At 43.0% G+C, this 21,848-nt stretch overlaps 1 protein-coding gene across 1 annotated transcript; it reads right to left on the bottom strand.

Moving 5' to 3' along the window:
- Positions 1-931: 931 nt before the first annotated feature.
- Positions 932-21,709, bottom strand: cav1 (caveolin 1). Its single transcript, XM_033968567.2, has 3 exons — positions 21,364-21,709; positions 16,875-17,042; positions 932-4,506 (listed from the first exon to the last, which is right to left on the bottom strand). Exons 1-3 carry the CDS (start codon positions 21,394-21,396, stop codon positions 4,165-4,167), a joined length of 543 nt encoding a protein of 180 aa, XP_033824458.1. The 5' UTR covers positions 21,397-21,709; the 3' UTR covers positions 932-4,164.
- Positions 21,710-21,848: the final 139 nt, after the last annotated feature.

Genomic DNA, 21,848 nt, shown 5'->3' with positions numbered 1-21,848 from the left:
CCACACGTTTAAACAGGAGGGACTTTACTTCTGTGGGTGTTAACTGCTGACCATAGACTGTATATAACTGGACGTAGCCAACACGCTAGTCACTGCATACTGGATAGGAAGTAAGCCTGGATGCGCTTCCGGCTGTGTCGTCTCTGGCTCCAATTCACTTTACATTAAAAAATTGGCTCTCCTCTCTCTGTAACTGCTGCTGTCAGACTCGTCATTTTGGACATAAATGTTCGTATTAACCCGCTCTACATGATTTTTATTTTGCTATTGTGTCCTTAAATCATGATATGAACATTAATAACAGACAAATCAGGTGCCTTCTTTCCCCGAGGTCGCTCTCACTAGCGTTAGCAATAGGTTTGATTGACAGCGTTGCTAGGCACCTGCTCCCTGCTAAACCAGCAGTGTGGGCGGGAATGGGCGATATCTTCAACAGCCTCGCTCTGGATTGGCTCTTTGGTTGCTATGATACTCGCAGTTCGAATTCCCAATACGAAACTCGGCTCTAAATTCTAACTGCTCTAGCCTTGATGAGCTTCATTTGACTGAAGCTGAACGCTGTGAGTGACGTCACACTCACTTCGTCCACTTCGTTATACAGTCTGTGCTGCTAACACGTAACATATTTAGATCACCATGTTACCTTTTATTATTCTGGAAAAAGTATATTCACCCAAAACAATATTAACGCTAATAAAGCTACAGCACATTGCATTGGATTTGTGAAGTTGTAGTGTACAGTTTGTATCATGTTTTTGTATATGTATGGAGAATTATCGTGCAGGAGCATGGGCTTGTGGGAGGAGTCTTGGACAGGATCGTACAGCTAACCATAAGGAGGGTTCAAACAGAGCCTGGGAAAGATCACTAGATTACTCAAACATGCATGGATGTTCATTAAAAACGTAAACAAAACGAGGCCAGATCCCAGTGACAATATCAAACTTTAATGTGCACAGCGTGAGTCAAAAGCAGGAAATCCTCACAAAATAAAATACAAAAATTAAAATTTCAGTTCAACAAAAACATGGACAGCAGTGGAGAGAAGCAGGTTTAGTCCAGAACTCAGCGTAAGAGCCACTTTAAACATTTTACGAGACAAAATGAATCAAACATTACAACTTTATGGACGCTAAACCACGTACAGAGAAGGCATGGTACATTTGAAGGCATAAAAACGGAACTGAGTTTAAAGAGGACGTATGCAACTTGGCTTATCTTCGGGGAGGGCATCCGGGTTAAAAAAAAGAATCAAACCCGAGCTGACGGGGGAGTGTGGGGGAGGGCATCTGGCACAAACATAGATCCAAATTTTCCCATTCGAATGTAAGGATTTTGTAAGGTTAGTGATCTGGCATATTCTCTGTACTGTACATACATAATTACATTAAAGCTACACTGTGTAACATTTCATTTCGAAGTAAACCTAATGATTTTAGTAGAGCTGCAAAAAAAAAAAAAAAAAAAAGCAGTATCCTTATATTGCGCGGGCTTGCCTCTCCATAGACCTGCCTCTCTTTCTTGTAGTACGGCATATTATTGTTTCCATGGAGATGAAATGTTACCTTGTTATGGCTTTAATCTACCTAAAATTCCAAGTTTAATGCGTGCAGAAGTTGTTTTAAAATCTCAAAACAATGCAGAATGATTCAAAGTTGCATAATTCCTCTTTAAGCAGAATTTGAAGGCACTTTTAAGAATTTAAGTTGGATTTTCTGTAAATCAAAGGTGACATTAGTGCTATTAAAAATCCCAAACTATTCCTCCAGATTATTGCACTGGAACGAGAACCTTTAGAAACTAAAATATAAGGTCTAAACAAATTAATATACTTTTTTAAACTGGTCCAAAACAGAAATAACTCAAATACACATAGGCAGTGTCAAACAAGTGCTGCAGTTAAATAAAGACGAGGTGCGGAAAAGCGTTACATGTTCAAGCAGATTTAAGATTTAAATTTTATTTTGAAAAGCCACTTCACTTTGGCACATGGAGACTTTAACGTTTTATTTTGAAAAGCCACTTCACAAATATGGACTTTAAACAATGGACAATAGGACCGTTTCCCCCTGTCCTGTCAAGGCCAACTGGGTTTTCCATATTAAAAATACAATGGAATCATACACTGACATCTGGGAATTTCATGCTGGAATTTCAGATGGCGTGAGGGGTCTGTAGAACGCTATGGGACATTTGCAGTTTTGGAAATAAATCTCCAAACTAAAGCACTTTTCACGTAACACCTTATTAAACCAGTGTAAGAATTAGCATTGTGTGTAGATTAAAGTATCCAAAATTCCCAAAATTTTCCAGCTTGGTCTTGAAGAAACCGGGAAGTCCGCTGGTCCACGTAAGTCTCTCGTTCACATCGGCTTGTGTTAGTCCTTAAAATATTCCGGTATCAAAATGAAAGATGCGTTCAAGCGGCGATGCAGGCTATAGGGCGGCGTAAGTTCAGTGTCAGACAGAAGCAGAGCAGAGACAGTTCAGGGAGGGCATCTGGGTTAAAAAAAAAAAGAAAAAAAAAGGGTGTAACCAGAGCAGACGGGGGAGGAGGAGTACGGGACAAACGCAGATCCAAACTCAAAGGCACAGTGAGTCAACATTTAGGGAGGGCGGAGGTTGTGGGAGGGCAACTGAAGGCACACGGGAGCTGTTTTGGGGAGGGCATCTGGGTTAAACATGGATCTAACCGGGGAAGGTTGGGTGGCAGTTTATGGGAGGGCATCCGGGTTAAAAATAAGTGTTCAAACAGGAGAGAAGCTGCTGTTTTTTTGGAGGGAGAACGTCAGAGTTGAAACTGGACAAAACTAGAACAGGCAGGGGCGGTTTCGGGAGGGCATCCGGGTTAAACAAGCTTTCACTGAGGCCAAACCAGGACATAGGAGTTTGTGGGAGGGCACCTGGGTTAAAATCGAGCCAAACCAGAGCAGAAAAGATGAGGTCAGGGGAGGGCATCCAGTTTAAACTCAAGGGAGATGGCGAGGTCTTTAAGGAAGGGCATCTGGAGCATATTGGGGAGGGCATCAGGTTTAAACTCAACGGTGACAGTTCACAGGAGGGCATCATAACTCCAGGAGGACAGGGGCAGTTTTTGGGAGGGCATCTGGGTTAAACTCTCGGGTCATCCCAGGACAGCGGGGACAGCCCTGATCCAGGCTTTGTTTTGCGTTTTGTGGACTCAGGGTTAGTTTAATCCCGGCTTTGTTAACCCAGCTCTCCACAGACAGCTCCGGACCGAACGAGCACCAAAGAGGACTGACGACACAGCCCCAAAAATAAAAAAAATAAAATAAAAAATAAAATTCAGAAATAAATTCAAAAATAATTTTCAAAAATAAATTTCAAAATTAAAATTCAAAATTGTATCTCTCCTTTGTGTTCAACCCCAAAATCTCCTCCCACATATTCTCTGCAGATATATTTTATTAAAGGTGAACTATGTAACTTTTCTGCTGGCGGTCCACTACTTGTATCCATAGAGATGATCATTTTTTGCCAGAAATGTTCCACAGTATGGCATTAAACTGATCTATTTTACATTTATTTAATTACACCTGTTTTTGTCGCTCAAAAACATATAATCTTACTGCTCCATAGATCTGACCTGTAACTTGGAGGTAAACAGGTTTAATGCCATATTGTGGAACTTTCTAGACAAAACAATTACATCTCCATGGAAACAACAAAAGACAAAGTTACATATTACACATTTAAACATATTTTGGTAACACTTTATGATAACTACACGTTAATCAGCCTTAATAAACCGTGGAGAAATACTTAATTCATAATGAACAGAATGTGTGTGTGCTGCCCCCAGTGGCCACTACGATTACAAGTACTATGTGACATCACGCAGGACTGCCCTGATTACAGCCAGGTGTTTCTGATGACAAACACCTGGCTGTGGGGGCGGAGTTTGAAGTGTGGATACCTGTTCGACCAATCACACTGTTTCTTATACCTCCAGGCCCCGCCCCTCCTCCCCCCTTTAGTCCTCCAGGCCCCCGCCCAGTTTGACAGCTCTATTTGAAATGTGATTGTGGGCGGAGTTTTGGTGTCTCTAGCTAATGACTGGCTAATTACGGTGTAGTTATTCAAAAGTGTATCCCATACTTGTAATGATATTTTTCAGATATTTTGCGATATTCTCAGATCTGTTTATATCTCTTTGGTGGTGCGGATGCGGACGTTGCTGAAGCACTTCCCCATGGCCTCAAACAGCGGGTCGCAGAAGGTGTGCACGCAGATGGAGTAAACACGGCTGACGCAGTGGATCTCGATCAGGTAGGACTTCACGCACGGCACCACGGCCCAGATGTGGATGAAGGAGAGGATGGCGAAGAAGATGCCCCACACCAGGGCGAGCGGGATCCCCACCAGCGCCGTCAGCAGCCGGTAGCACCAGTACTTGGTCACAGTGAAGGTGGTGAAACTGGCCTTCCACACGCCGTCGAAGCTGTAGGTGCCAGCGGGCTCTGCGATCACGTCCTCAAAGTCCACCTGCAGAGAGAGAGAGGAGAGAGAGGAGGGAGGGAGAGGGAGAGAGACAGAAAGAGGGGAGGGAGGGAGGGAGGGAGAGAGAGAGGAGGGAGGGAGGGAGGGAGGGAGGGGGGAGGAGAGGGGAGAGACAGAGAGAGAGGAGGGAGAGAGAGAGAGAGAGAGAGAGAGGGGAGAGAGAGAGGAGGGAGAGAGGAGGGAGGGGGTGAGAGGAGGGAGAGAGAGAGGGAGGAGAGAGAGAGGAGGGAGGGAGGGGGAGGAGAGGGGAGAGACAGAGAGAGAGGAGGGAGAGGAGGGAGGGAGAGGGAGAGGAGGGAGGAGGGAGAGAGATAAAGAGAGGAGGGAGGGAGAGGAGGAGAGGGGAGAGAGAGAGAGAGGAGGGAGGGACAGAAAGAGAGGGGCGGGGGAGAGAGATAGGGAATGAGAGAGAGAGGAGGAAGGAAGAGAAAGAGAGAGGGGAGTGAGAGAGAGAGAGGGAGAGGGCGGTGAGAGAGGGGCAAAAGAAAGAGAAGGGAGAGAGAGAGGGGAGGGAGACAGAGAGGGAGGGAGTGAGAGAGGGAGGAGGGGGAGAGAGGGAGGGGGGTAGAGAGGGGCAAGGGAAAGTGATGGGACAGAGCAAGAGAGGAGGACAGGGGGGAGAGAAAGAAAGGGGAGAGAGGGAGTGAGAGAGAGAAGGGAGGGGGAGAGAAAGAGAGAGGAGAGAGAAAGAGAGGGGGGTGAGTGAGAGAAAGAGAGGGGAGAGAGAAGGGAAAGAGGGGCAAGAGAAAGAGAGAGGGGAGAGAAAAAAGAGAGGGGGGGGGGAGGTTAGATTAATAATAATGATAATAACTCATTATTGGTATGACAGTATTGTAATCAGAGAAGTGATGCTGCCCTGTGCCTGTGCAGGGGAGTCGACAGGGGAAGGACAAAGGGGTCTGTTGCCCCAAGCCCCCAAATTTTTGTTGAGGGGCCTGAGTGCCACACATAGACTGTATAAAGAAGTGGACTAAGTGAGTGTGACGTCGTCATAGTGTTCGGCTCCAGTAAAATGAAGCTCATCGAGGCTGAAGTTTATAGGGGTGGATTTGGAGCTGAGTTCCATATTAAGAAATGATGCCACAACATTTAGTATCCACATTTACACAGACATTCATATGAGAGCTGGTCCAAAAGTCCCGTGTGTGTCACATATGTGGATATATGGGAGCTGTTGTGGTGGAGACAGGTTCCACAGATTCACTTCACCGATTATTAAACTGTAACGTGAAGTGTTTGTGGCATTGTTTTTAATTGCAAAACATGGAACACATTATCACCAACACTAGGATGTTTACACCTCTCCTTCGCTCTCTCTCTCTCTCTCTCTCTCTCCCCTGATGACAGATGGATTTATCATGTCACATTTCTCCACCTCTCCATCTGCAGAATCAGCTCATCCTTTCATCATAAATCATCAGGTTTTATCAGTTCGAGAAACGGACCACACCCAAACCTCCTCTTCCACCTCCTCTTCCTCCTCTTCCTCCCCTGATCAAAAGTGCACTCAGGTTGAACTAGGGCAGACAGGGGCAGAGATTTGGGAGGGCATCTGGGAAGCATATTCAGATCACCATTTTTCATTTTATTGTTTTGAAAATGATATATTTACCAAACAACACATTAACATGTTTATAAGCTTCAGTTTCATTTTTGACTGTCCACCCTCTTTGCTCCGTGTGCTAAGTCGCTCCCCCTTCAGAGCAATATCACATTATAATCAGTGTTCTTTTAACTAATGAAACAACTGCACATCACATCAGGTTTGTGAAGTCGTACTGTACTTTTGTATCATGTTTTTGTATAGTTACAGAGGATTGTTGTGTGGGAGCATGGGTGATGTAGGTTTGTGGGCGGAGCATCAAACAGAATCTTTCAGCTGACATTAAGGAGGATTGAATACGACCTGGGAGAGATCGCTAGATTACTCAAACATGCATGGGTGACATCTAAACTTCTTCAGGTATGTTTTTGATGAGGGAACAACGTTATAACATGGTAGATATCTCCATTTAACATAATGCCCCCACTTTAAATAAATCATCATCATCTTTAAGAGTTTACACTTAATTAAAACATTCTGGAAATGATCTATTTGCAGTTTGATAAATGTTATTTATTTTGCAATATTTTTAAAGTTCCCTCATTATCTCACTCTCTTTCTCTCTCCCTGCATTTGCCTCTCTCTCAGCCCCACTTTCTCTCTATCTCTTGCTCTCTCTCTCTACATACCTTTGTCTTTCTCCCTTCCTCTCTCTTCCACTCTTTTCTCTGTCTCTTTCCTCTCTCCTCCCCCCACCTTCTTAGCCCCCCCTCTCTCTCTCTCTCTTTCTCTCTCTCTCACTATGCCTTTGTCTCCTCACTCCCTCTCCTCCCTCCCTCTCCTCCTCTCTCTCTCTGTTCTAATATTGACTCTGCAGTTGTACAGACACAGGTTGTTCAAACAGAGCAGACAGCATTAAAACCAGAGAGTTTAAGAGGGTCAAGTGACCGAGACACTCTATACCGTCTTTACTTCTCTCTCTCTCCTCTGTTCCTCCATGATCTCTTTCTTTCGCCCCTCCCTCTCTATATCCTCCACCTCCTTATCTCTGCCCCCCCCCTTTCTCTCTTCAATCCCTCAATGCCAGCTCTTGTCTTTTGTCACTCTTTATCTCCACGCCCTGTCTTTTTTCTCTCCTTTCTCTTTGTAACTGTTTTACTCTTTTATGTCTGTCTCTCAGTAGCAGCTTCTCTCTCCTTCCCTTTCTCTCCCCAATATATGATTTATCAATAAAACAAGCACATGAGTCTCAATCGACTATTCTCCCCCGCCCTCCCTCTCTCTCCCCCTCTTTCTCCTCCAGATCTAAACCAGGACTAAACAGATCTAAACCAGGACTAAACCAGGACTAAACCAGATCTAAACTAGGACTCAACCGGGACTAAACCAGATCTAAACTAGGACTAAACCGGGACTAAACCAGGACTAAAACAGGACTGAACCAGAGCTAAATCAGGACTAAACCAGGAATAAACCAGGACTAGACAAGGACTAAACCAGGACTAAACCAAGACCAAACCAGGACTAAACCAGGACTAAACCAGGTCCATCTCAGGACTAACCCAGACTGTAGGCCTCTGTAGCCGTGAGTAGTGGATTATGTCAGACCTCTGCAGAGTTTCCAGTCTCTCATTAAAAACTCTTTCCACTGTTTTTCTGATCAGAACAAATGAGAGACCTCACTTAAACCTGGAGCATGGGAGGGCATCTGACGCACTTGGAGAGAAACGGGACTTTTATGGTTAAGGTTTGATTTGAGCCATCCTTCAATGCTGCAGGGCCAATCTGTCAGGAGCAGTGGACACATCTCCAGATCTTGAGCTCGTCTTGGTCAGGACCTCAGCTGCAGGACATACTGTGCATGTTTTGAATTGATGGGGGATGGGAGGGCATCTGGCACAGACTGAAGATGAGAGGGCATTGGACACACAGGGATATAGGAGGATGGGAAGGCATCTGACACATGGGGAGGGATTCTGACGCACAGGGAGGGCATCTGGGGCACTCTGTGGGGCCAGCTCTGCGGTTTGTCTCTTGTTAAAGTTTACAACGTTTGGTTTAAATTCAGGAAAAAACAAACTTTCCGTGGTTCACATAGTTTCAATGTGAGATGCAGAGGTGCTGTGAGGTGAGGAGGGCCAGAGGGGACTAAACCAGGACTAAACCAGGACTAAACCAGGACTAGACCACTCTTATGTTATAGGTTTAATGCCATACTGTTGAACTTTGCCTTGAAAGTTCCAAAGTATGGCATTGAATCTTTCTATCTTGCATTTATTCAATAACAGGTGTTAAAAATATTTTGCAACATATGCATTTTTACTGTGAGCTGTTTCACCTCTCTACAGATATGACCTGTAACATCTGCTTCTGATTGTTTCCATGGAGATAGGAAAGTTTAATGTCTCGCTGTGGAATATTACATGTAAAGCAATAACAACTCCATGGAGACAAGCAGGTAATGGAGCCACAACTAGAAAATGGAATTTGGACTAGACCAAGACTAAACTATAGTACTAAACCAGGACTAGACCAGGACTAGACCAGGGCTAGACCAGGGCTAGACCAGGACAGAACCAGGACAGGACCACGACAGGACCAGGACGGAATCAGGACAGGACCAGGACTACCAGAAGAGGTCTGGAAAACGTGCAAGTGGAAAAGGCTGCGTTTGAGGGAATCCCTTCAGTGCACACTCTCATTAAGAGTTAAATATAACACAAAGAATCCAGTGTGGAACCGAACCAGGACTAAGGCAGGACTCAGGAGGGACCCTGTCTGGTCTGGAGACTCCCCCAAAACCACAGCTACATTTAGAAAGAGGGAACTCTGTTATCCTGCCTCCTCTCAGTGCGGAGGTTGTGTGTTAGACTCCTGATCTCTCTGTGTGACTGTGGCAGAGTGGTTATCGCACCATTAACACGTCTCAGTTTGACCTTAATCTGTTAAAGAGCAGATATACAGACCATAATATCTTTGTTTACTTTATAAATATTATCCCCATGACGACTGTCACCAGGAAGTCACTGACTCAGAGCTCACATGAGTTGGATTACTCCTAATAGTTCTCAGCAAATAACTCAAGAGCTGGTAATAGTGTCAGGGAGGTCGAGGGATGAGAAGCCTTTTGTCCATATCTGTTTGGATATAATTAAGGTCCATCAGTACAGGACAGAAGAGGAATTTGTCTAACCCTAACCATAAATGCTAACCATGCTTCATTTACACTGGTTTGGGTTCATCACAGCGGGATACACTGAAAAAGTAAAAGATTTTACACATTTACTTGAGTAAATGGTTATATTTTTATAAAGCACTTTTCCTCCTTCAAGGCTCAAAGCACTTTACATCAAGGAACCATCAGAACTAAACCAGGACTAAACCAGGACTGAACCAGGACTAAACCAGGACTGAACCAGGACTAAACCAGGACTAAACTAGGACTAAACCAGGACTAAACCAGGACTAAACCAGGACTGAACCAGGACTAAACCAGGACTGAACTAGGACTGAACCAGGACTAAACCAGGACTAAACTAGGACTAAACCAGGACTAAACTAGAACTGAACCAGAACTAAACTAGGACTAAACTAGGACTAAAGCAGGACTGAACCAGGACTAAACCAAGACAGAACCAGATTTAAACCAGGACTAAACCAGGACTGAACTGAACCAGAACTAAACCAGGACTAAACTAGAACTAAACCAGGACTGAACCACGACTAAATCAAGACTGAACCAGAACTAAACCAGGACTCAGCCAGGATTAAACAGGACTAAATCGGAACTAAACCAGAGCTAAACAAGGACTAAACCAGGACTAAACTAGAACTAAACCAGGACTGAACCAGGACTAAACCAGGACTGAACCAGGACTGAACCAGAACTCAGCCAGGATTAAACCAGGACTAAACCAGAACTAAACAGGAGCTAAACCAGGACTAAACTAGAACTAAACCAGGCCTGAACCAGGACTAAACCAGAACTCAGCCAGGATTAAACCAGGACTAAACCGGAACTAAACAGGAGCTAAACCAGGACTAAACCAGGACTAAACTAGAACTAAACCAGGCCTGAACCAGGACTAAACCAAGACTGAACTAGGAATAAACCAGGATTAAACCAGGACCAAACCAGGATTAGGAAACTGAAAGAACCACTCACACATTCACACATCAGTGTACATAGACACTGGGGGCGATGGGAGTTAAATGCTCAAGAACAGCATTCATCTGTGGCAGCTGGAATCGCACCACCAACCTTTAGATCAGTAAACAAAAGCTCCACCAACTGAGCTACTGTCGCCGGAAATGATTATGTAATACCACCATGTTTACTGCAGTGGCAAGAGACAGCACATGTATCCTTATTATATTATCAAATATTGACTGAAGACATGATATTACTATGAAACCAAAGGGGTGTGGATATATTTATTCAGCAGTTTTTATTTGCACAGTTTATGGCAAATGTTTATGCTTCAAAAAATATGATTGGCTCTTTGGTTGCTATGATACTTGCGGTCTGAATTCCTAATATGCAACTTGGCCCCATGTTCTTCAAAAGCTTCATTTGACTGGAGCCAAACGCAGTGACGTCACTCTCACTTAGTCCACTTCTTTATACAGTCTGTGCGTTCACTATTTGTGAATTTACCTTTTTGGATATTTCATGATAAAGTACAGTGTCATCATCTGTCTCTTGTCTCCATCTGGGAGTATGACGTCATCACACAGTTGCACTCACTGCGTCAGACCTGTTCAGTATTTAGTGTATTTAGTCCTGGTCATATTTTAAAGCGCATGTGATGTGAAATAACAGAGACATTATGGAGATGATTAAAGAGAATCAGCTCTGACTCAGTCTCACACTGCAGACTCAAGACCAAACAGGAGGAGGCATCATGTGACCCAGCATCACATGCACAACCCAATACAACTAACCCAACACAGAGGAGATCCCAAACTCTCTCACATAATTCAGGTCAGACTTTATCAAGAACAAAGAGTTTCATAGTTTCTTGTTCAAAAGATTTTTTTTTTTGCTCATAAACACCTTAAAGGGTCCATATTACACTATTTGTATTGTTTTTCTGTGTTACAATCTTGTTTCCTCATCACAAACAGACTTGGAGTTGTGTTTTGTTTCATTCACACAACAGAAAACACTCAGTTCCACCTTGTGATGTCATCATGTGGTAATACAGGGAGTGCTCCACTGTGTTTTTAAACTCCACACACCTTCACTAGAATCATTTGGATGATTTCAGCTCTGGAATTCCCAACAGTAAAAGGAGCTGTTAACTTAAAAACTACAACTTCATGACATCACAAGGTGGAACAGAGCATTTTGAGCTTTGAACGCACAGACTAATAATGCAGGATTAGTCAGTCATGTGTAATTGAAACAAAACACAACTCCAGGTCTGTTTTTGATGAGGAAACAAGATTATAACATGACTTAAATCTCACAAAAGTCAATTTTGCGTAATATAGGACCTTTAAGAAGCACATATTCTTACTGTGAGCATGTTCCCCTCTCCACAGACCTGACCTGCCTTCTGTTCCCTTGCTTAAATGCATCAAGATAAACAGGTTTAATACCATGGAGACGACACAAAAGTTACACACAGCACCGGTTAGTCTGTGGATATCATTATTTTAGACGGCCCCACATTCTCATAGACACTGAGTTCATCGTGCCCTGAAATTTCCAGAGCTTTGCCAATATCAGATTCCGCAGTTATCTTTCCTCCCAAACAGCCCCGAGCCTCCAACCCCTAGACCCGGTCCAGAACTCGTAAAGCAGAAGAGAGGAGCTGGCTTCACTTCACATGGAAAATACTGCAGATTGAGAACAGAGCGGTCTTTATTTATAGAACGCGATGAAACTGTTGCTTTTTCCTCCTTTCTGTGTGTGAGTGTGAGCGAGGGAGGAGGGAGAGAGGGAGAGGGGAGGGAGGAGACGAGGGCATAGTGAGATCATATGAGGAATGTCCCGTCTGCCTCTGGAGCCAGAGGGGGGAGGGAGAGGAGAGAGGGATATCCCCAGGACCGCACCCTCGGCTGGGGTGTTCCCTGGTCCGAGCCCCCCTCTCTGTCTGTCACGACTTCCAGACCAACCCATATCCTATCCCACCCAGAGGCCCCCCCCCCTCCCTTCTCTCACTCAACCTCCAGAATGATTCCCTATCCTGGACAGTCTTTATCCCACGCTTATGTAATCTTGACTGCGGTGTTCCCTGCTCTGGATCCCCCTACTACGACAGAACTTCCAGAGCCACATGCTATTCTGCACACACTTTATCCCAGAGCTGAGTACTCTTAACTAGGGTGTTCCCCGCTCTTAGCTCCACTTAACTCAACCCAACCTCCGGACCCACCTCCGGACCAGCCCATATTTTATTCCACCAGATGCATACCACACTTCACTGGGGTGTTTCCTGCTCTGGATCCCCCTACTATGACACAACCTCCAGAATGACTCTCTATCCTGCACACATTTTATCCCAACTTTATGCACTTTTCACTGGGGTATTCCCTCATCTAAGCTCCCCTTAACTCAACCCAACCTCCAGACTCACCACCAGACTAACACACATCCTACCGTACCTTGAAACACTCTTTTCTGGGATGTTTTCTGCTCTGAATCCCCCTACAACGACACAACCTCCAGAATGACCCCCTATCCTGCAGACACTTTATCCCAGCTTTATGACTCTTCACTGGGGTATTCCCTGGTCTAAGCCCCCCTTAACTCAACCCAACTTCCAGACTCACCCCCAGACCAACCCGCATCCTACCCTACCTTGACACACTCTTTTCTGGGATGTTTTCCGCTCTGAATCCCCCTACAACAACACAACGTCCTGCACACACTTTATCCTAACTTTATGCACTCTTCACTGGGGTATTCCTTGCTCCAAACCCCCCTTTCTGACATAATCTCAAGCCAAAACTTTCATAGACAAACTCAACAACTCCCACACCAATAAAACAGCAACACTGAAAAGTCAAGGGTTGTAATGTAATCAAAAATATCCAAAGGTCTCATGAACAAACAAGTCCAAACAAGGCCAAAAGGTTTAGCATAAGAAAAAAATCCGTGCAAACTCTTCAATATTAGTCTTTAAACATAAATTACTGTATATACATCTTTATATTAATGCTGAAACAGTTACAATATAAAGCTTTTAAATCATCTGAACATAAATTCCAAAACCAACCACTAGAAGGAGCAGGAATGGCTAAGAGCTCGTCCCAGAGAGCTGCACCCTGGGCTGGGGCGCTCCTTGCTCTGAGGCCCCCTCTTTTAACCAAACCTCCAGATCTACGTCTACATCTGTGCTCAACATGTTTTGGACTGTCTGCTGAAATCCAAAATCCAAATCTGAAAATCTCAGAGAAAGGAGAGCAAAATATGGAGAAGTAGTAGTAGTAGTATTGTGAATTATATTTGTTAGAATCTGATTTCCTTAAACAACTAAACGTTATAATGTGGTTTGACAGCCAAAAGTTTGATTTGATGGAACACAGACTAATATTTTGCACAACAATGAAACACCACCACCAAGAACAGCTTCAGTTCATGATATCAGACGACTGGAAGAGAGACAACCATCTCATGGATTGGGACAACACTAACAAGTCCCACCATTGGATCAGGGAGTCCAACGAGATACAGAAACGTGCCAATCAGACTGTGAATTGGGACGAGGGGGCATACCAATTCTCTCGCACCTGGGATACTGTTGTGAATAAGTCGGATCGCAGATGGCGCTGTTGTCCTATTGCTTCAAGTAGGAAGCGCCGAAATCTATTTAAATGAGCTGAGGAGACACGACACAGGAAGAGAGCGTAGCCCAAACTGTTCAGATTTGAAATTAATAGAGGTCTGTGCATAAGAGACTAAATCAGACCCATTCTGCAAAATTGACTTTTCAGGGTTTTTAATCATGGTATAGATGTTTCCTTCTCAATGACCCTCTGAAGCTGAATGTCTGAGCTTTCATTAAGTTGTTTTAGGTGAATATTGTGATTTAAAATGTCCAAATTATAACATTATGATCCACTGTGTAATAGATTATAGCTAAAGAGCAGACACAAGCACAATATGTATTCTTTAAACCTTAAAATTCCCCCTCACTCTCTCCTAGACCTCGGCTGCTCCCTCCTCTGGGCTGCTCCTGACTCACACCACCTTCTCCTCCTCAGCCCATCCCAAAGTCAGATGCCCTGCCCTGGAGCCTCAAGCACAATAAACAAGAGCTCTGCAGCAACATGGAAAGAATGTCCAAAACATGAAAAATCTCCACACACATGTACAGGGGGAATCTGTCACCTTCTTGTCTCCATGGAGATATTATGTCTTTGCCTGGAATGTTCCACAATATGACATAAAACCTGTCAATCTCCATGGAAATAAGCATTTAACGCCATGACGCCAAGTATTTTTTAGCAATCTGAACTGTAACTGAATGAATAAACAAAAGATAGACAAGTTTAATACGATACTTTGTAGGCAGAGCAATAACATTTCCTTGGAAACAGGCAGTTAGCGAACCTTCCACCAGAAAAGTTACATAGTGCACTTTTAATCTAGCCTCCATCTGGGGCCTAATCCATCATAAAACAGATTACGGGATAAACACACAGAGATCGAGTCCACCTGTTTAAAGTTAAGGCGTTTGTGGGCGTGAGGCCGGTACCACTTGGCACCGCTGACTTCAAACATCCAGCACTTTTCGGGGAGTTTATCAAACGCACACATGTATTTCACTAACAATTTATTCCCCAAATACCAGAGTTAGGATGAGTCACCCTTACCAGCGTCTTTGTAACCAGAACGCCACAGAAATAGACGAGCTTTACGAGCCAAATCAAAGCCACTTCCCCCCAACTCCACGGCGACTTCCTTTAGACTCAACGGTTACAAATGTCTGCCTCTGCAAATGGTTCCAAATGTTTTAAAATAATCTAAAAATGAAATATTTAATCAAGGCTACATTTTTTTTACATTCTCAGAGTAGTTTTCAGACCCCATACTTTTACTCTTACTTGAGTAATGTGATGTACAGAGTAAAAGTACTCTTACTTAAGTAAAAGTTGTGGTTCCTCGTCCCTCTGTGAGTGAGTCTAAAGTGACATGAGCTTTATGTTACAATATGAAACGATCTGAATATTTGTGTTTCTTGCAGCTCCTTCAGATATGATTTAGCCTCTCCACCTCTGAGAATGTCAATGATGTTCTCTATGATAAACACATATTTGTAGCCAGGGAATACATCGAGTCTCATGATGTCATATGCCAAGTCTAAATCAGGCGAGAGGCGAGCGGTCTACAGGGAGTCCCAAAGAATGCACTGTCAGGATGCTCTTCAAATCTAACCTCCTCCTACGGTTTATTATGAACGCTGGAACTTTAACGGTCTTATATCACACAAAATGGACTCGTGTGAGGTTTCTGTTCTGAAACAACTTTATGAATTATGAAACTTTTTAGCTAAACCATATTTGGTTTGAATATTTTGGTTGTTTTTATTGCTTTGAAAAACATACGTCCTTACACTGAGTGGGCTTGCATCTCCACAAACCTGACTCCTTTTGGCTTTCTCCTGCTTGTTTTTATGGAAATGTTGTTCCTTTGGCTGTAATATTCCAGTGTATGGCATTTCTATCACCATAGAGACTGTTCCAAAGTATGATTTTAACTCCATGTACGTGACGTGCCACCTCCAGAAAGTTACATACTGTACCTTTAAAGCTGCACTGTGTAACTTTTCTGGTGGTGGAATTTACTGATTGTAATGTAATTGAAGCTTTGTAAGACCTCAAAACCTGCGAGAAATACTTTTTACTCTTTAAGTACTTTTTTAAACTGGTACTTTAATACTTTCACTTAAGTAATTTTTCATGTGATACTTTTACATTTGAGCATTTTTAATTAATTAATTTATTATTATTTTATTTTATTTTATTTTATTTTTTTTTTTTGCTGTGGTATCTGTTCTTAAAACTGAGTACTTCTACCACTGAAAGTTCCGTAGTGCTCCTTTAAGTACAGATTGCACATCCATGACTAAGATGAGGCATTTTATATTCCAAAATATTTGAACCAACTCACTAAATTTGACTAACATTTCCATGACAACCAGCAACAGCTCGTGAGTCGTCTTCAAAGCGCCTCTATCCCTGTAATCCCTCTCCTCTCCCCGCGCGCCTGTCTCCTCTCCTAATACGGCAAATCCAGCCAAGCGCACTCCCCTCTCTCTCTCTCTGACAGCTCGGACTCGCGTGCACTCTCTCTCTCCCGCGTTCATTTATAATAAAACTCTCCGGGCAACACAACTGTAAAGTAGACCACGATTCCAACACGATTACGCGCGTTTAAGTCGCTATTTTGATTGTGCGTAAAAGTGTTTTGGAGAGCGTGAAGATAGTACAATAAAATAGGCACGTTGTATTGGAACATGAAATTTAAGCTCATAGATCATACATTTAATACCACCATCATGATTTTATAATGTTTAGTTTTTATCAGTCGTTACGCACAGAGGGACCAGGACAGTAATATGTGCCAACAGTACAACGCTGAGAGCCAGTGCGTTTTGTTGTAAATAAGAAAAAAAAAAGTTTTCTATGTAAAAATTCACTTTTTAAAATTCACAGCATCAAGTTCAGAGTAGACACTTAGACTCAAAATAAGCGGGACTCTCGGGACAGGACAATCAGAAGATGGACAGGTGTTTAGGATCGTAGTTTTGGAGTTTTGGATACACTTTTACGCACAGAAATGGAACAGGTTACGTACCTTAACCACGTCGTCGTTCACGTGCTTCGGGTCCCGGTTGACCAGGTCTATCTCTTTGGTGTGCACGTCCTCCATCGTCTTCTCGTTCAGACTCTCGTTGTCCATGTCTTTGTTGTTCGGTTTGTAAATATTTCCTTGTTTTCGGATGAACGGCGAATGCAGAAACTCCTGGAAAAGTGCGCACACGCGAGAGGAGAGTCAGAACAGAGGAGAGAAGCGAGAGGAGAGAAAGAGGAGGGAGAGAGAGAGGAGGGAGAGATGGACCCGACCCGAGCGCGTGGGGTAGTGTGCATAACGGTTACAGAAGCACAGAGCACGAGCGCAGAGGAGGAGCAGGGATGGGTCAGGTCTGGAGACACGCCCTCAGATGCACCACCAGGGGGCGTCACCGCACACGCACACACAAACAGAGAGAAGTTTGATAACAGAGAGGAGGCAGGCCAAGTGCGCAACGGTGCCAAAAATGTGCCAAAGCATTAGCTACAGTTGGCAAATGAAAGTTTATGCATACACCGCCGATATTTCTTAAAACGTAGTATTAAAGGTGTACTGTGTAACTCTTCTGTAGGTTCTACCACCTGTTTGTTTCCATGGAGAAGTCTTTGCATCGCTTGGAATGTTCTAAATGTATGCTATTTTCTGATCTGTGTTATAATGTTGTTCCCTCTTGGAGTTGTGTTTTGTTTCATTCACACATGTTTAACACATACATCCTGCATATTTCAGCTGAGTTCTTCTCTCAAACAGAAAACACTCTGTTCCACCTTGTGATGTCATCATGTGGTAAAACAGGAAGTGCTCCACTGTGTTTTTAAACTCCACACACCTTCACTAAAATCATTTGGATCATTTCAGACCTGGAATTGCCAATCTCTACTGAACTAAAGTTAAAAGGAGCTGCTAACTGGAAAACTACCACTTCATGACATCACAAGGTGGAACAGAGCATTTTGAGTTTTGGAGATGTGACAGACTAATAATGTGTTACTCAAACATGTGTGAATGAAACAAAACACAACTACAGGTATGTTTTTGAGGAGGTAGTAACATTATAACATGGCCAAAAGTTCACAAGAGTCCGTTTTACATAATACAGGATCTTTAATGTTGCATTGTGGAACATTCCAGGCAATAAGATCTCCATGGATACGGAGCAGGTGGTGGTGGCGGATCCTCCAACGCATAGGTAACACAGTGCACCTTTTTTTTTACTTGAGGCGTTGTCACTGTTGCCAAAGTTACCAAAGTTACCACATGGCTCTCTTCCACAGTTGTTCATATGAGTATTTTGGGTTTAATGGAGGACAAGTCAGAACTGAACTTTGAGTGGAGCTGGAGACGTTCTGTGCCAAAGCCTGAGTTCCATCTCTGTGTGTAATGTTACAGTGAACATGCCCGGTCACGGTCACAGTCACAGAGTGAGGGAGGAGTTTGGAGCAGTTACGCTCATCAAAGACACTCTTCAGAATGTGAAAAACAGAACTGGATCACTTTAAATGGTTTGGTCCACAGTTATTCCTCACTCACCTTATGCTTACAGAACTCTCAATTATTCAACACAATGAGTTTATAAGGTTTTTTCACAACTTTCAGAGATCACAGTAGAGCTAACAATAACTAGGATGCTACACACTTCCTAATAATTGGACAATTTTAAAAAAGAAAACACTATAATGAGATGCAGACAACACACAGCAGACTTATTTTGACCTCACGAGCTGAAAGCTGTTTATAAAATATATCTGTATTGGGACATTTTAATCAAATATATGAGAAAAATTTGTCATTTCAATGATAAAAAGTATATTTATTTTTTATTTGTAACACGTGAAGTAAAAGTGAATTTAGAGGTTCACTGTGTAACTTTGCTGGTTACGATTACAAGATTAAAAGTAAAAGTAAATGTTATGTTATCAATATCTGGATAAATTAAACCTCTCACATCAACTACTTGCTAATTCAAATTTCCAAGTTTAAAACAAAAAAGGATTATGAACAGTTGGGCTGAACCAGATCTGAACCAGTATCTGACCAGGACTAACACTAAACCAAGTCTGAACCAAGACTTGAACCAGGGCTGGACCGGAACTGCACCGGGACTAAACCAGAACTAAACTAGGACTAAACCAGAACTAAACCAGGACTGAACCAGGACTGAACCAGAAGTAGCGGTTGCGTCACTTACTGATATAACATGATCATATTTTGACTATGTTCTTATTATGCATATATTTACATTTTTCATTTTGCATATTTATTGATTAAAATAGCGAATATAACGTTTTCACACACTGGAGAATTTGTTGAAAGCCTGCTCCCTGAACCAGATTTTTTCCCCCATACATTCGAGCAAAATGTGTCTTGTCCAAGTACAGATATCGTCTATTAACAGCTCAAGGCACAAGGTGAATAATGGTGAATAATTAGGATGCTCTGAATGCATAAGGCAAGTGAAGAATAACTTTTGGACTCTGAACCACTGCAAACCATTTAAAATAAACTAGTTCTGTTTTTCACGTGTTTAAAACAATATAAATCAGGCAGAGCACCTTTTAAATAAAACTAAAACAAATGGTACAATCCTGAGTGTATCCATGGTTACGTAAATGTCCCTCAGCAGAATGATGGGCTCATAAATCAGGTTTGAAATAAAAGTTTGTTAACATTCACTGAAAAAAACAACACACTAAACTAAGAATGTGGCTCCCCTTGTACATTTTTTACAGTTAGTGTCGGAAACCAGGCAACAAGAAGAATGCATGACATCACCACAATACCTGAGTATGGAAAACAGCAGTCAGTGTGTATGTGCTGTTTAACCCATAGCTGTCCACTCTACTGTGTCACGATAATAACAATGCAAACTCAATTTTAATACTAAGGAATAGACTCGATACTGATTCCAATACCACGATGATAACAACAAAAAAAAACACTTTCTTTTGACAATAGAACGTGATTTTCAATTTTAAATAGTAGTACTTTCTTTTCTATTCCCATGTGTCTTATATCTGTGTATATCTGTGGGTGTATACTAGTCTATGCATCTTATACTTGCTCTGATACAGCTCAAGATCATTCGAAAGATATTCAGAAAAGGCTCATTTCTGTCCTGTGAATGTGACTTTTCAGTATCAATACCTGCTCAAACGAGTGTCTAGTTTTGATACTAGTTTTAATATCGATTAATGTCTGTTTCTGATACTTTTGACAACCCATTTTTATGAGTGACAAGGTCGATTCTCTCGCTATATTTATCCAACGACACCACAATATCTGCAGAGTAACTAGAGATCTGACCTTCCCCCATCTCAGTCTGACATTACAGGGATATAAGAGGATGGGAGGGCATCTGACACAGTTGAAGGTCACTGTATGCAATCTTTTTACTGGAGGGTAGAACGCAAACTGCTAAAATGTAGATGTTTTTGTTTTGTTAAGAATGTTCCTCAGTATGGCATTAAACTTATCTACTTCCATGGAGACAAACAAGTGACACCACCAGATCTATTAAGTTACAGATCACGTCTGTGGAGAGGCGACCCGGCTCACAGTAAGAACGCATGTATTCTTGAGCAGTATTAGAGTAGATTAGTAGAGTTTTAAGCTTTAATGCTATACTGCGGAACATTGGCAAAGCATTAGTATTTTGTTTGCATGTGTTTGCTGAACACCAAATGCTGCTTGTAGTAAAATCACTTTCCATATTGTGTCTGTTTAAATTTGCGTGTGCTTTGCATCTGAATTCATTATATTAACCAAAGCCAATGACTGAATGGAGGACTATATGAGAGCATTGGAAAATTCGGGTTTCCATGGACTAAAACTGGCATTTTCCCAAGGGAGTCTGGGAAGTAAACGCCAACTGCAACTACTGTCCCAAAAGTACACGGCAAATCCAGATAAAATCTACAAATACATGAAAATACGAGCAGGGTTACTTTATCATTTGGCGAGTGGGAGTGCGTCTTTCTAACCTTAATATAAACTCAGAGTGAAAGTAGTAGTAATGCAGGACTCTAATTAGTTTTGAAATATTATACAAAGTACATCGTAACGCAGGTATTAACTAAAAGTCGTCCCAATGTTGAGTTTACCGCTAAGTGTGCAACCAATCTAAGATAAAAATGGGGTTCCTGTCTCTTTAAGACCAAACGTTTGGTCTAAATAAGTAAATATATTGCCCTGGCTACGGTGCTATTAAATAAAGTGCGCCATAAGTGGGTGTAATCGTGCCTATAATACAACGCGTCTTGTGTGCGCTCGTCTTTTACGCACGAAACCTCTCCATCACCATCTCTCCCATGCGTAAAAGGCGCACAGTTCAGCGATCATTAAGCGCTGGTAAACCCGCAGGTCAATTTCTCAGCTCGCCTCTAAACAGCTTTGAATGGGCTCACACATTCCTCACAAGCGTGCCACAGCGCAAAGAAAGAAAAAAGCGCAGAGAGAGCGAAAAAAAAGCCAGTTTAAAAGCGCTAAAAATTACCTCGGGTTCAGAATCCTTGAGCCCTCCTGTCATACTGCCAGTCCACTGTGCTTAGTGCGAAGAAACACGGCGACAGGAGACAGGATAAGCGCTCCGAGCGAAGTGGGAGGCACCGGCAACTCCTCTTCTGTCAGCCGGGAATCAGGAAGCGAGAGTCGGGTTAAGAGCAGTGCGTTAGACCCGGGAGCTTAGGGAGAGTGCGCCGGTACTAAGGCAGTGATGGTTGGGGCTGATGAGGTGGTTTGGACCGGGCACAGGGCGCGGGTTGTTCGGGGAAAAGTGGGCGTAAAAGGCGCATGGAAAGCCGGTGTGGGGAAATACGTAGCCGCAAGGAAGCACCGCAGAGTAAACAGAGAGAACAGGAGAGTGAGAGAGAGGAGAGGGAGACACGAGGAAAGGAACAGAACATCACCACATTCTTTCCTATGGCACAGATCCGCGCCCAGGGCAGGAGAATGTGAGGTTTGAACAGTACAGTTGGAACA

The sequence above is a fragment of the Periophthalmus magnuspinnatus genome, chromosome 6, assembly GCF_009829125.3.
Source record: "Periophthalmus magnuspinnatus isolate fPerMag1 chromosome 6, fPerMag1.2.pri, whole genome shotgun sequence".
Lineage (NCBI taxonomy): Eukaryota > Metazoa > Chordata > Actinopteri > Gobiiformes > Gobiidae > Periophthalmus > Periophthalmus magnuspinnatus.
This window is presented reverse-complemented; position numbering and strand designations above follow the sequence as displayed.